This window comes from Thermobia domestica, chromosome 18 (assembly GCF_964235325.1).
Source record: "Thermobia domestica chromosome 18, izTheDome1.hap1.1, whole genome shotgun sequence".
NCBI lineage: Eukaryota > Metazoa > Arthropoda > Insecta > Zygentoma > Lepismatidae > Thermobia > Thermobia domestica.
This window is the reverse complement of record NC_137471.1, coordinates 184,091,763-184,107,858: the sequence shown is the minus strand read 5'-3', so window position 1 is coordinate 184,107,858 and position 16,096 is coordinate 184,091,763. Positions and strand designations below refer to the sequence as shown.

Below are 16,096 nucleotides of genomic sequence, written 5' to 3'. Positions count from 1 at the left end.
TTTATAGAACGCAATATATGGAGGAAAGGGTGTACTTGTAACAATAAATTCCTTTCCTCCTAGATTACGTAATTTGTTAGGGAAGAGTGTATGGTTTGAGATAAATGCTTCGTCGTTCCACTCATCAACTTTCATAAGACTAACTTTCAGAGAATATATGTGACTGTAAATACTACAATGTACGTTACTGTTGTTACAGCTTATAACTATTACGTTGGGAAAGTATTGGAATAGTTCGTCGCTAAGGATAAATTCCAATTTAGTTGATTTATAACAAGGTACAACCACGAAGTACGATAATGTAGATGTTGCGAGAAAATTGTTAAATATTTCCAGCATATTATCACCAGTTGTGGCTGTAACAATAAATATATCACTTGGGATTTTAATTTCAGATGTGTTGCCAACAGACCTAGTGTCTGATATTAGAACTGGGAAATATTTGAAAGCTTGTAAAATGGAATGCGATATTTCATTTTTAAGTTCACATTTTTCACCTGTGATTGAAGCACAGTAGATATCTTCATGAAAGAAGGATGCGATGATTTTATTGATCATGTCTGTCACAGTTTTGTTTTCAAACCTGTTGTATTGTTCCTGAAGAATTTTGGAAGGAGCAGTAGCATAAACTAGGAGCAAAGTTAGTGGAATGGAGAATCCTGTCATCTTTCAGTATGCATTACCTGAAAAAGATACAAAGAACCTTAATACATTTTTACAGTTTCTACAAACAATGTATTTGATGGCAACCATATCAACAGTTGCCGTTAAGATGCATTTACAATAATTGCCCAGAAATTTTCTTGGATTTTATCATTTCATTTTGCAACTTAAGCTGAATAAAACTGCTACTTACATTTCGTGGGAAATCTACAGAAATATTTTTCTACCAAATATCGTACTCAAATCTTCCTCACAAAGTGAGGTAATCATAACATATTTAAGTTGAAGATAGATGGCAAGGAAAGGTTGGTGAAATGGCTATCGTGACTCATTAGTTTATTATCGGAGCTAGCGGGAAAACCGAAATTATTCCAAAGGAGTTATAATAATCAACTGCATATGGCAGAGCTAGCAAATTCCTAAAGAACTAAAGCAATATGTAGTAATAATCATATCAAGATTGTGAATGTGTACATATTGAAATGTCTATTTTGGTAAAGATAATAACAGTCCGGGATACTAGCCCTTCAGCTGATTTATTTTATAAAAATGTTACAAAATAGTGTTTGCATCTACAAAGTGAGTATCTTAAAATCTTCCCTATAAGAAGTATTTTACGAAAGAAATTGCGAAACAATAGAAGAACTAGAAAGAGTTGGGAAATATGAGGAAATGTAAACCGAAGGGAAATTTATGGAACTTCGGATGTAACAAGGGAGGTACAACGACGGCAGTAAAAATTAAAGAAAGACAAGATGGTCAGCGAGAGAAGGGAAGTATTAGGAAGATGGAAAGAATATGTTGAGAACTTATATGAGGTAGGAATAGACTACGTGGCCTAGATGCTGAAGTAGAAACTGAACATAGTAATGGATTTAATATTCTTCGGGATGAGTTTCAAAAAGCTATATCCGAAATTAAGAGTGGAAAAGCAACCGGAATGGACAATATGCAGGGGTTGGATAAAAAATCTAAAACGTTTACCAAAGTATGAAAATCATACCTACTATGGTGTGGGGCCTCCTTTTGCGTCCAAAACAGCTTGGATCCGACGTGGAATGCACGTATACAGCTCTTGAATTGTGGTGTGTGGAATTTTTGTACCATTGTTCCTCTAAAACACTCCAGTTTCTTAAGGGATGCTGGTGGAGGGTAATGAGTCCTAACACGCCTTTCTAACTGAGACCACAATGGCTCAATGATGTTCAGAACGGGTGATTGTGGGACCCAGGGGAGGTGTGATAGCTCCTGGTCATGCTTCTTAAACCATGATTTCACTGTTTTGCAACGTGACAGGGTGCCAAATCATCTTGGTTGATGCCATCACCATCTGGGAACAATATTTGGTCCATGTGAAGAACCTGGTCCCCCAAAATGGCCTCATACGCCTTAGCATTCATCATTCCATGCAAGGCTATAATGGGACCTGCGGAACTAGGATATTACTGTCCATACTGTAACAGAACCACCCCCATGCTTTACAGTTGGGAACAGACATTCTGTATTATAGGCCTGCGATGGTGTTCTCCGTACGCAAACACGACCGGTTGCTGGAAAAAAGGTGAAGGTCAATTCACCGGACCACATTACGTGTTTTCATTGGTCATGAGTTCACGCCTTATGGTCCTTGCACCATTGGATACAACTCTTCGCATTTACTGCTGTGATCAGGGTTTGGCGATAGCGGCCCGGCCATGAATTTTCATTTTATGAAGTTCCCGTACCACTGTTTTCGATGAAACCGGGTTCTGTAGGCTGGAATTGAGTTCAGATGTAATTTTCATTGCAGTGGTCTTCTTTTTAGCTGCTACAATCCGTTTTAATATATTGTAGGGTCTGTATGTTTAACACTTTTAGGATTTCGATTTTTTGAGGTAAATTTTAGACTTTCACTCAAACAGCTACTGCTTCCTTCAAATTTATCGTAGGATCATGGTTCTTACCTCATATTTTCAAGATAGAGCGTACTTTCCAATAGCAAAATGGGAAAATCGAGTAAAGCCGGAAGATGTTTCAAAAAATTTATTTTCGAAATGTTTGTGCCCTTCTAGTCCGGGCCTGGGTTCACTTATGGATCTCATTTTCTTTTCAAAACTTACTCTGCTATGTGCATAATACGAGTGCAAACTTTTAATCTTGTATCTTGAAAATTAAGGTCGGGAGAAATTTTTGAATGTCTCAAGGTGACCCATTTTTTCGTATAAATATGTACATACAAAATGTTCTGCGTCATTACTATTTGACCTAGAGGCATGGCTTAAGCGCCATTTCCTTCAGAATAAGGAGCCCTTTCAAGAGATACCATTCACATATCCCTAACATAGCTACATCTGAACCGGAAAAACCCGGAGGTTTTTTGGAAACTTCCAGCCAAAATATTTTGCCCCTCTGGTCTGGGCCTGGGTACAGGTAGAGATCTGACTAGGGATGCGCTCGAGTCGAGACATGTCTCGAATCTCGACTCGACTCGACTCGAATTCGAGTCGAGATTCGAGTCGAGACACTCTTTGTAAAATTCGAGACGAGTCTAGACAAACGTATTTCTCGACTCGAATTTTCGAGTCGAGACTCGAGTCGAGTCGAGACAGCTGGTAAAAATCTCGACTCGACTCGAATGTCTCGAAAATCTTTCTATAATTTTTAATATTATTTTGAAGAAAGTACTCGCTCAGAAACACTCGGCACGAGAATTTCGGAAACTGCAGGACTTGTCAGGTGTTCGAAGAGTGCTGTGGTGATGTGTCTTCAACAAGTGGCGAAACCAACAGAAAAAGACGTCCAAATGTCGAGGGGTTGGGCGCCCGCTACTTCATTAAAGATGTGGAGAATAATAACGAGGACAGAAAAAGAGAAAGAGAACACTGACCGTTGGGAATTATCCTTTGTTGAAGCGATGGTTGGAGTAATAAAACCAGTTAGTATTTCCGCTGTTGTATTGTTGATTTCACAGAAATGTTCAAAAATAAGCAAAACGTGACTCTGCACAAGATGTTTACTTACCCATAGTTTTATTATTGTCAACTGAACCCTGAGTGTCTGGGATGTTTCTGTCCCTTCTCACTTAACAACTTGAAAGGGGAGGGGGTATTATCATCAGGGTACCACTAGTAGTACACCGCTAAAAGAAATGCTTTAGTGCTGCGTCGGAAGCGGCATGTTTTGTATATATTTGTTAAAATGTTATCTATATATATAAAAGAGAACGCACAAATCCTTTGTGAACTCATCACGCTAATACGGCTGAACCAATTTCTTTCATTTTTGGGGGGTTATTAGGATTTGGACCCTAGATGGTTTTTATCATATCACTTTAATTTTTAATTACCAGTGTCTTGAGATAATTGACCATTCAAGTGTCCATACGTACAAATCCTTTGTTATTAGTTCATCATAGGTAAAAATAAACGTATTTATATGCAACCCGCATGACCATGTGACTCGGCGGGTTAACATAAATGACAGGCGCTATAATTTTAACATTTACTGCAATTTGAAAGCGAAAAAGTAAAAATTATCTAAGTAACAAAGTTTATTGCGTTCCGGGGTGACCGCAGCGAAGCGGGTCACTCGGCGGGTTAACATAAATGACAGGCGCTATAATGTTAACATTTACTGCAATTTGAAAGCGAAAAAGTAAAAATTATCTAAGTAACAAAGTTTATTGCGTTCCGGGGTGACCGCAGCGAAGCGGGGTGAACGCTGCTAGTCCATTCATAAAGTATAAATTCCCCCATCCTCCCCTCATTCTGTTTTCAATACAGAGAACCGACTCTTTAAATGAAGAACGAACCCTGAACCTTCCCGAAAATTCTAAAATGATTGATGCGTACAAATAACAAATCTGTGCATCAATCAAAAAATGCAGATACATGAGAAGATACTTGATGCAGTGCAGTCCAACACATGTAAATAGATTTGAAGTGTTCATATTTGTGTATGTGTACGTGTGTATGTGCTTGTTTCTGAGTATTTATATGCGCGTGTGTCTCGTAATTGTTATAATAATATCCACTGGATTAAGTGAAAGTATAAAATGGACTGCCAAATTGACGTCACATTGATAAGTCATTATTTTTTTAATATTAATAATATTAAATTAGATTATAGTTTAGCGTTGTTTTTAGGAGCAAAGCTCTACAAGACGTGAACGTACAGTTTAATGTCGGATTTGAAACACATGAGCTCCTACCATGAATCAAACCTCGTTCGAGAAAGGCGCATCGCTAACAACATAGCAACGGGGAGCTAAACATTTAGTAATATGTATATTAAGTTGTAAAATTATATTCGTTTAATTTTCACTAATATAATCTTCACAATGTAAAGCATTCGCTAGACACGTTATCTTGTTTAAAAACAAAAAGCCTATCTCTTACGTTTCCGTCTCGGGGTTGGACTGCGGGATGATAGAAATCCGAAAGAGATGTTTTTATTATATTTTGTACAGTAGATCTGCTCCTTCATAATCTCCGTGTTTGATAAGAATGAACCTCCCTGGCTCACGAAAATGTATACGTAATATAACAAACCATGCACATTAAATGCCAGACTAATATAGCAAACATTGAAGATGTTCTCCTAGAAAATTTTCTTCGGCCGTCCATGTCTGGAGGTACACAATTTCGCAACTCAGTGGATACGATGTGGATGTATTCAAAGTCCACTGATTTACAAATAATATTTAAATTTTATAAAAATATTCTCAGTGAATACTAACCTGAGGAGAACTATTTTTTTTTAATTCGAACGCAAAAGCAGTTTTTTTTCCCACCAGGTCTCGGTAATCATCCGGTACGAAAACTGAAGTTTGTACAAGTGTTTCCCCAGCAATTTCTTTGAGAAAGGGGTCCTCCAGGGGTCTTTAAAATTAGTTCGGAAAGATAATATGAAAATCTGGTATAATTTCCAAGAATCTATCTAATCTAATATAAATAAAATAAACAGTTTGTTTGTGTGTTTGTCTGTCTGTATGCGGCCTGGGGACCAGACGAGTGGACCGAGAGTTACCAAATTTTGGTCAGGGGTACCTTGGCCTAGGCCCGAGATCAAGACGAAAAGTTGTTTTCAAATTTCGAACCAGGGGAGTCTCATGGGGAGGCGTTTACGGGAACCGGCTTGGGAACCAGACAAATTGACCAAGAGTTACCAAATTTTAGTCACGAATACCTTGGTCCAGGCTCCAGACGAGAGTTAAACGATTTTGTCAAAATTCGAACCAGGGGGGTCTCAGGGGTTGTTTACCGGGACATGTAAAAGTAGTAGAAAATAACAGATATTAGTGTTGAATTCATAGTTTTCGCGGTCGCTGAAATCAATGGTGAAACTCCGATCACATTAACTTACAAATTCATGCTATGCGGCACCGGGTCGGGGTTCAACGGGAAGGGAGAGTTGAGATATCGAGACATATAAAAGTAATCCACAATGACCGATATTAGTGTCAAATCCATAGTTTTCGCGGTCTCTGAGATCAATAGTGACACTTCCATTAGCGATGATTTGCAAATTCAGCTACAATTGCATGTGGGCCGGGAGTCAGCGGGGAGAAGGGGAACCGAGACAAGTAAAAGTAATCCAAAATGACCGATATTAGTGTCAAATCCATACTTTTCGCGGTTGCTGAGATGAATGGTGACACTTTCATTAGTGATCACTTGCAAATTCAGCTACTATTGTATGCGGACCGGGAGTAATCGGGGGCGGGGATAACGAAACATGAAAAAGTAATACAAAATGACCAGTATTAGTGTCAAATCCATAGTTTTCGTGATCGCTGAGAACAATGGTGACACTTCCATTAGCGATGATTTGCAAATTCAGATACCATTGTATACGGGCCGAGAATCAGTGGGGGGGATATACCGAGAGATGTAAAAGTAATCCACAATGACCGATATTAGTGTCAAATCCATAGTTTTCGCGGTCGCTGAGATGAATGGTGACACTTTCATTAGTGATCACTTGCTAATTCAGCTACCAGTGCATGTGGGCCGGGAGGCAGCGGGGGGTGGGGGATACCGAAACATGTAAAAGTAATACAAAATGACAGATATTAGTGTCAAATCCATAGTTTTCGCGGTCGCTGAAATGAATGGTGACACTTTCATTGGTAATCACTTGCAAATTCAGCTACCATTGTATGCGGACTGAGAATCAGCGGGGGGCGGGGGGGAGATATACCGAGACATGTAAAAGTAATCCAAAATGATCGATTTAGTCTCAGATCCATAGTTTTCGCGGTCGCGGAAATGAGGGTAATACTTCCACAGGCCTTGACTTTCATGCGAAGAATGGTTATATTTATCTAATATATATATATATTGATCAAAAAAATTAGGGAATCAGATGAAAACACATGTAAAACTTCTTACGAATAATGTGAGAACACTGTATCTTGTCCAGTTCAGATTAAAATCCTGAAGGCCCAACGTGCAAACGAACCGTTTGAAACATCTGTGCACGTGATCAGTGACGTGGCGCTAACAGGTATCATTTCGTAGTGTGGCGCTGCCAACACATTCCAGCTCCAGGATACCTTTGTTCTCATTGTGTTTAGTGCGTCACAAATCTACGTAGTGAAATTGCGCAACAACGTGATTTGCCAGAATCGTTGGCATGGCGAGCTGTCGGCAGGCTGGAAGCTGGTCAGTTACAGCGGGAGGTGTCACATGCCATAGGAGTGGCACAAAGTATAATTTCCCGATTGTGGAATCGATTACAAACAACTTGAAGTGTTCGAAGAAGACAAGGACAGAGCCGTTCACTAGCAACCAAAGCCAGAGACGATCGTTACCTCTTGTTAACAGCTCGTCGAAACCGGCGTCAGAATACAACTCTGCTTCAGCGAGCCTTCCGAACAACAACAGGACGCACAATATCCACTCAAACGGTCCGCAATCGCCTTCGAGAAGGTGGTCTCTACGCACGTAGGCCTATGATATGTGTGTCCCATTAACTGCACGACACCGCGTTGATCAAAGAGCGTAGGCAGAGGAACATCGTGGGTTGGGACGCAATGAATGGGGCCATGTTTTGTTCTCTGACGAGTCTCGATTCAGTGTGGAGCCTGATAATCGACGTGTTTTCACCTGGAGAGATTGTGGAACACGACAGAATCCCATGTTTGTGCGAGAAAGATCCCAGTATCATGGTGGTGGACTGATGGTGTGGGCAGGAATCAGCATTGGTGAGCGTACTGAGCTCCACATCATCCGAAATGGCTCTTTGACGGCTCTCAGATATAGGGATGAGATCATGAAAACTCTTGTTCTTCCCTATGCTGGTGCCATTGGTGATTCGTTCCTTTTCATGGATGACAATACTCGTCCTCACAGAGCTCGGTTAGTGGATGAGATGCTGGATGCTGAGGGTATCGCTCGGATGAAGTGGCCAGCATGCTCTCCGGATCTCATTCCAATTGAGCATGTCTGGGATATGCATGGCAGACGAATTGCCGCTAGGCCAGTAAATCCATTAACCATCTGGAAGTCGCTCTTCTGGATGAGTGACAAAACATTCCCCAAGAACTCATCGATAATCTGATTGAATCCATGCCACGCAGGTGCGAGGCTCTTTTGGCTATTCGAAGTGATCATATGACATATTAAGGAACAATCAGTGTTGTTGCCTTGCCTGTTTGTGAGCAGTTCGAGAGGTACACACATAACCGTCTTGTGTCATGAGCCATGTGAACAAGGTTTTCCGTGCCCCAACACCAGTATGTGCCCCATTTTTCTAGTGTATCTTAAAGCATTCCTTCTTGTATGATATATATGAGTCAAACACAAGCTTATTCATACACTCTCTTAACGTCTTGTGTGATGTTTCAGCTGAACTCCTAATTTTTTTGAGCATTATATACAGTATAGTGGCGGATCCAGGATATGATCAAGGGAGAGGCTAAACCATATTTGCAGTTTTATCCAGTGTAAAGCAGGATTGAAGCCCATTTTATGCAGTGTATACTTGAGTGTGAATTCACACTCAATCCACATCCAATCCACACTCAATCCACGTTTAAATCCACAAATTCAGCCCCATTAGTACTCTAAGGGGGATGGTGACATGTAAAGATAATTGAAAATTATTGGTATTAATGTCAAATTCATAGTTTTGGGGCTCCGCAACTTCATTGGGGACAGTTTTGGTGCCCTTTGCGTCCAAAATGAAACGTATTCTCCCCGTGCGAAGAACGGATATTCTGCTAGTCTGTAATAATAACTAACGGAAGTTTCACATAATATATTTCTCGCTGCTCAAATTTACTCACTTGTGCGGTATATGTGTGTAAAGTAGAATTAAAACCTGTTGCTTTAAGTATGTTTCCGTTAGCGAGAAACAAAAAATAGCGTGTCCATCGACGTTATGTGAAGTCAGTGTTTTTACAAAAGTTCATTTATATGTAATTGTTCGTCATGTATTTTTATTTTTATTTTTTTCTTAGGCCTATAAATTTTAAGTGTGATTTACAAGAACAGTGTTATTTAGAGTACAAGCAGGTTCTTCAGAAACACTAAATGTAAGTAGCCTTACGTACGGTATTGTAATTACTGTATGTACTCAATAACCACTGTATCGATAGAAGAACATACCGTACAGTGTATGTAAGCCTAAATGGCATTTTCTTGGTCATTTTCGAAAATCCGAACAATTTGAAAATCCGAACTACCTGTGGTCCCAATTAGTTCGAATTTTCGACTTCCCATTGTATATGTTGCAGACATGTTACAGCAAGTAAGATTACTAGCATCAAGCCAACAAATAGTTTTTAAACTATATTTTCCTGTTTTTGCCAATATTTCCGAACAAATGATTTTTTTCTAATGGTTTCAAAATTTCCGGAATTTTACATAGAACAATGAAGATATCTGTATGAAATATGTTTGATTTAACATATTAACTAAAATGATTCTGTGATTAGCAAAAGTGATGATTCTGATAATACCCGAATTTTCCGTTTTTTCCCCAGCTCGGGAAAACCGTAAAAAAACTGTTTTTTTAAAACCCAAAATTTCTGTTTTTTTTCACAGACCTTCACAACACTAGTCTGAACACACAGTGCACCGAACACTCCTACCGATGGCGAATGTTAACACCACGACATCGGCAACTACAACTGAAATGAATACGTTACCATCGCCACTAGAGCTTGGCACAATGGCAGAGCGTTGCATTATCTGATGAATCCCGATATCATCTTCATCATGACGATGTGAGGGTGCGAATCCGTCGTGTTCCAAGGGAACAGCTCCTTGACAACTGTACTGCGGGACGGAGACAAACTGGCTGCGGTTTAATTATTATCTGGGGAACATTCAGGTGAGCATCCATGTGTCTAGTGGAGCTCGAGCAAGGCACCATGACGGCCGAGGCGTCACACGCTTCTTGCAGACTACGTACATCCCTTCATGACGGACATGTTTCTCATCGGTAGTGGCATTTTTCGACAAGATAATGCACCATGTCACAAGTCCAGGAGTGTGATGGAGTGGTTCGAGGAACACAGGAGCGAGTTCCAAGTGATGTGCTGGCCCCCAAACTCTCCGGATCTGAACCCAATCGATCACATCTGGGATGTGATTGAACGTGACCTGAGGGCGCATCACCCCTTCCCTGGAATTTACAAGAATTAGATTACCTGTGTGTGCATATGTGGTGCCAACTCTCTCCAGCGACCCACCGAGGAACATTGCGACCACGCCAAGACGCGTTGCCGTTGTTATTCGTGCCAAAAGGTGGACATACTAACAATTAGGTAGGTAGTCATAATGGTCTGGGTGATGTGTGTGTATATTTTAACTCGTATATTTTGTCTCGACTCGAATTTCGAGACGTCTCGACTCGAATTCGAGTCGAGTCGAGACAGAGACTGTCGAGTCGAGACACGAGTCGAGACAGCAACATATTTTCGAGTCGAGACACGAGTCGAGACAACATTTTCTCGAGTCGAGTCGAGACAGGCTTAAATCTCGACTCGACTCGACTTGTGCGCATCCGTCTGTTATGTACACAATACGTGAGCAAAATTTAAATCTTGTGTCTTGAAAACAAAGGGCAGAAAAAAATATTGAAAGTGTGAATTTAGGCCTATATACATATACAGTATATACATGTTATAAAATTTTACTGCGTCATTACTATTTGGCCTAGAGGCATGGCTTAAACGTTATTTTCTTCATTGTAAGAATCTTTTTCCAATGGTACCACTCATATGTCCGTATCATACACTTGAACCGGAAAATCGAGTGAAACCGGAATTTTTCTAAAAAAAAAAAAAAAATCAACCCATCGGAACACTTGCGCTCCTCAGGTCCGTCCCTATAGGAATCTAAAAAAAATAGAAATACCCAATAGCACACACAATTTGCACGCAAAGCTTCAAGCGGGTGTCCTGAAAAATAAAGGCGTGAAAAATTTTTGAAATTTGACTTAAGAAAAAATAAAAAATCGCACCCCTAAATTGACCAACGAGTTCCAAAACGCATTCCTGGGTGTTCTTTAGTCCATCCTTGACTTGACCAATAAAAAAGCGGCTTAAATACCTGTTATAGAACCTAAATAAGAAGTCAAAGACGATACTACGCCATGGTAACAAAACTTACCAAAAATCTTGAAAGGGTTCACACATTCCCCATGTTTAGAGTTGAAGTCAGCCAAACATGAAAATTCATTTAACACTCCCTCTCAAGATTTTAAAAATAAATTTGTTTTAAGTTTAGTATTTTTTCTTTTTTTAAATATAGCTTATTTTTTTCTGAGAAATCTCAGTCATCTGTACTGCTTGGAGTACAAATGAGTCAATTATGAAGAACTGAATCCTCGCCGATGTTAAAGAGAATATTTTTCAGTAAAATTTTAATTAAAACATCCGGATTTTTATGGAGTATACTGTATGTCTTGATGATTATTGATTTATTCTTAATGTTTGGGGTTAAAATTATGAATTAGAAATTTGAGGATCGCTCGGTTCACCAATGCACATTACTACTAGTTATCACTATGTTTTACCCATCTGGAAAACACCACGTGAGTGTTTTTTTTTTTTTCAGGATTCTCCCGTTCCTCGAACTTTCCTCATTTCACCATAATCAGCCATTTAACCATCACCATCTTCTTTTGCTCCAAGTATAATCATCGGAAATTAAACTTGAAACATCATTCGAGAAAAAAATCGATTATATTATAATTATTATTATTATTATTAGTAGTAGTAGTAGTAGTGGTAGTAGTAGTGAAAAAGAAACACTGACCAAAGCTTGAACACACACACACACTGTAGTTTAAACTGTAATGTGTAACGGTTTCGGATATCTATCATATCCTTCATCAGACACTAGAACGGAAATGACTATATATAGTCATTGAATCATCTTATTTAAAAATGAAAAGTCTAAATTGCATTGCTCTCAGGCATTCTATAAGCTGTGACCCCTCCTTTCTTCAGTTTCTCCGTTTTCTTTTCCCATACTTTCTATACCATGCCATCTTCCACTCTCATCCTCTTCCTTCCTCTCTTCCTCCTCCTGTGTTCTTCTTTCTTCTCTAAGTGCTTCCTGCTGGAACCATTCTTCTCTAACTGTCTGTAGAATGTCTCTATGTTCACCTTCTTCCTTCCAGCATTTCTATTCTTCTTATCATATTTGTTATGAACTTTCTCTTCGTATTAGTATCCACGCCGCTCCTCTTGTGGCAGAACACCTCCGCGAGCACCCCTTCTGGTACAATTTCCTAACTTGCCCCTCTTTTTGAGATTATAGAAGGAATAGAGGAAACGTATTGAGATCAATAAAGAAGAAGAATAGAAAAGGCACCAAAAAGATTAATGAAGAGGAAGAAGGAGTCAGCTACAGGGACTGTGATATGTCATATGTAGGAGAGACAGGAAAGAGAATGAAAGAAATGTTAAAACAACATAAAGATGATGTGAGGAGGAAGAAAGATACCAATGCGATACACAAACATGTTAAGGAGACTAATCGCGAAATTAACTAGAGTAAGACGGAAGTATTGGAGATAAAGAAGAGAATGATAATAAGGAAGTGGAAAGAAGCAGATTGGATAAAGAAGGTAGGAAGAGATAAGCTGATGAACTGGATAAGAGCTTACCTAGTGTATTAATGGATTATGGTAGAGAATTTTAGATAGCATAAACAAGATGAAATTGAAATGGCCACAAATGGCGGAACGTGATTGGTTGGAAAATGGACACGGGAAGGCTTCGGCCAATAGAATGTAAACTCATTTATATATCTGTCTATCTAACTATATATATATATATATATATATATATATATATATATATATATATATATATATATATATATATATCTTCATTTATGTTCTAGTGTCTGATGAAGGATATATTAGATATCCGAAACTGTAACATATAATAGTTTAAAATTGAATGTGTGTTTAAGCTTTGGTTAGTGTTTCTTTCCTTACAATATCTAATTCAAAGCCATGGATAGTGTTGTTATATTAGTAGTACGTAGTAGTAGTAGCAGCAATAGTACGAAAAAGACTTTCTGCTATCTACTAGACTAGTCTACTATTCGTGTATAGGCCTAATTTAATATTTTAAATTTCTTTATAGAGTTGATATTTTGTATTTTGTGTCTTTAGGTGTAGACGCCTTAAGAATAAAGTTTTCTTCAAGAGATCGTGCAGCATACTAAAGGCAAAATACTGTTAATTACAATATATGACATACAACAATAATATATAACTAATGTTCCGAAAATTATAAATGTTGTAGCAACTTATTCCAACTTATCGTTACTTATTTACTTGTAGGATTGATAAGGCCTGCTAAGTACAACCTTGGGCCTATTTCTCTTGTGATATGTTTTCTATGAGTCATAAAATATAATGAACAAGAAACATTATAATAATAGTAAACATCATTTCAAAATATTAATGCTGCTACCTCCAATTTGTCATGATGCTATACTATATGCAATAGTCTTGGTTTCCAAAACTTTAACATGACTATTGCAGGAGTAGTTGATTTGAGAAACAGCTCATTGAGGGGCTATGTCAGGCTCAGAACTGCCAATGTAATAATAATGTCCATTGGTATTCTGTTAATGCTTACTATCGCACTGACCTGCTTAAAAGTTACGAAATTGCAGGGTGAATATCCTTCCCTTTGTTATTATTTTATAAAGTAACGCAAGAGAAAGATTAGTGTATTCCATTTGTGAGTTATTCGTTTCGTTTAAGCAAAGAGTAACCGTAGATTAAATATTTGTTTTGTTAATAAATGAAAGAATGGCTTATTTAATTTATACTAGTTCGACACAAAATTTGTTTCCATCCTATAATTCAATGTGTTTTATCTACATTTGAAATTTGAAACATGCAAGGTCTGGTACATCTATAAGGAACATCCAACTTTCCTTTATAAAATTTGTAAATTTTCATTGATTCAGTTAAGACTTTTAATATAGGGTATTTCTGATAGAGATTTATCATTAGAATAGCACTCATTCAATTTCTTTTTTCTTTTTCTCCAGTTGACATTAGTAACCTGGAATGGAAGATATGACCTACTCTACCTACTCGGTTTATTAGAATGTATTTTGGATCATACTTCTAATGAACACTACCGAATTTGCAACCGAACCAGGCGGAAACAGCAAACAAAGAAAGACACTAAATATAAATATAGAAAATAAACCTTTGGAGCAAAACCTACAAAACTGACTTTGAAAGTTTCCAAAGTTGTGGTGCTGTTAAATATTTTCTTTAATAAGATTATACAATCATATATGGAAGTTCGTTCCTTTTCCAAGAAACGCTTTTACCATGTAAAGTTCAAGAAAAAACATAGTCGGCGCCACAGTGGGTGTACTGGGTAACTTCGATTTTTAGATTTCCTACAATAAACGTTTCTATTTTGTATATTTCTTGTTTCCTATGATTGGATATATTTGAGGGACTTCTTAACTCTCTAATAAGTTACTTACTATCATACAGTGTTTTTCTAGATTTTTTAAGTAAGATTTAGGAACTATTTTTGAGATCTTCAGGCCCAATAGTGCAGAGCGTTCTGGGAACAATTGTAGGATGTGTTGTCCCATCCTAGCCTTCCCCCAGGTTACCAAAATTCTGACGGCGCGTATGAGAAGAAATTCTAATTTAAGTTGTTTTTATCATTAGCTATACTATTTGCTCGTAGAACGTAGACGAAGCTCGCTTATTGTCACCTATAATTTTATGAAACCAGCAAAGAAGTTTTGTTCATGAGTATACAAGCAATGCATTTTCAGTGAGTTTAACAATTATTTCAGTCACTGTCTGATTATTTCGTCTGCTTCACCGTATATTATGTGAATCGAGAACAATCAGTATTCTTTCACCATCTTAGTAATTGATAGGCATCTATGTCACTATGCCACTTCACGCATGTGTATGCATTTAAGAACAACATAAGAAACAGTGGAGGATCTAGCCCAAAAGTTTGTTTAGTGACAAACGTAATTTAAGCTCTTATTTATACAGTTTTGAAATTTATGGTAAAGTCATGATATAATTATCAAAGTCTGGGTTCTGGCTGGACTCCCAGTTTTTACCTTCTAGATTGGCCTGTGATAAGAAATGATATGCTGTAACTCAAGACAAAACAAAATGTAGCATATAGTTTATCCTAGACAAGTTAGTGCTGCTAAGGTGTTCCTAAGGATGGCAAGTGTGTATGCGTTGCTCGAGAAACGCCGGAGAGAAAAAAACAATCCACTCCAAGTAAAATTTTAGTTCGACAGCCGTAGTTTACAATATAATTAAACTCGTAAGTGTGTACAAGGCCAGGAATTATTAAACACAAATTTTCTTGATTTCAAGCATGCTACCTTATACTTACTTCCAATGACTGCGATATTATCGTTATAACGTATATCAGTCTCTTTTTTCCATTTTCAAATAAAATGCTCATTCCTCTAAATTCGTAAAAGCTCATCTTGAATTGTGTTAGTAAACTCTTTATAGTAGGACAAAAACACTGTTTCGTGGTCCCATAGAAAACTGAAGTTTTATAGGACTGATTTCCTTTACAAACCATAACAGAATATATGCTTCTCACAAAAATATACAAGTTATAAAGAAGAAGGTTGGTTTTACCTTATTCCAATTTTATGTTAATAGACAGAAGCTAATTATTTCCAGACAGAATCTAATTATCTAAATAGACAGAAGCTAATTATCTAAATAGACAGAAGCTAATTATCTAAATAAATAGGAGCTATTTATTACATCATTTGCTACTACACTGAAAGAACATTTTCAAAGAAATAAGTTCCTTACTTATCAGTTTCAAATCTATATTTATTTTTTGTTTATCAATGTGCAATCTAAAAATTAGGCCAGTACTGCATAATGAATCTTATATCTAGAAGAGTAGTAAATTTTCTTCCAATCCTATCTGTGTTGACCTTAT

At 37.8% G+C, this 16,096-nt stretch overlaps 1 protein-coding gene across 1 annotated transcript in view; it reads right to left on the bottom strand.

Moving 5' to 3' along the window:
* Positions 1-669: 669 nt before the first annotated feature.
* LOC145675427 (glutamate receptor ionotropic, delta-1-like) overlaps positions 670-16,096 on the bottom strand; it is a 32,694-nt gene continuing 17,267 nt past the window's right edge. The window contains exon 2 of the mRNA XM_081745833.1: positions 670-683. Within this exon, the coding sequence (XP_081601959.1) occupies positions 670-683 (14 nt within the window). The remainder of the gene's footprint in view (positions 684-16,096) is intronic.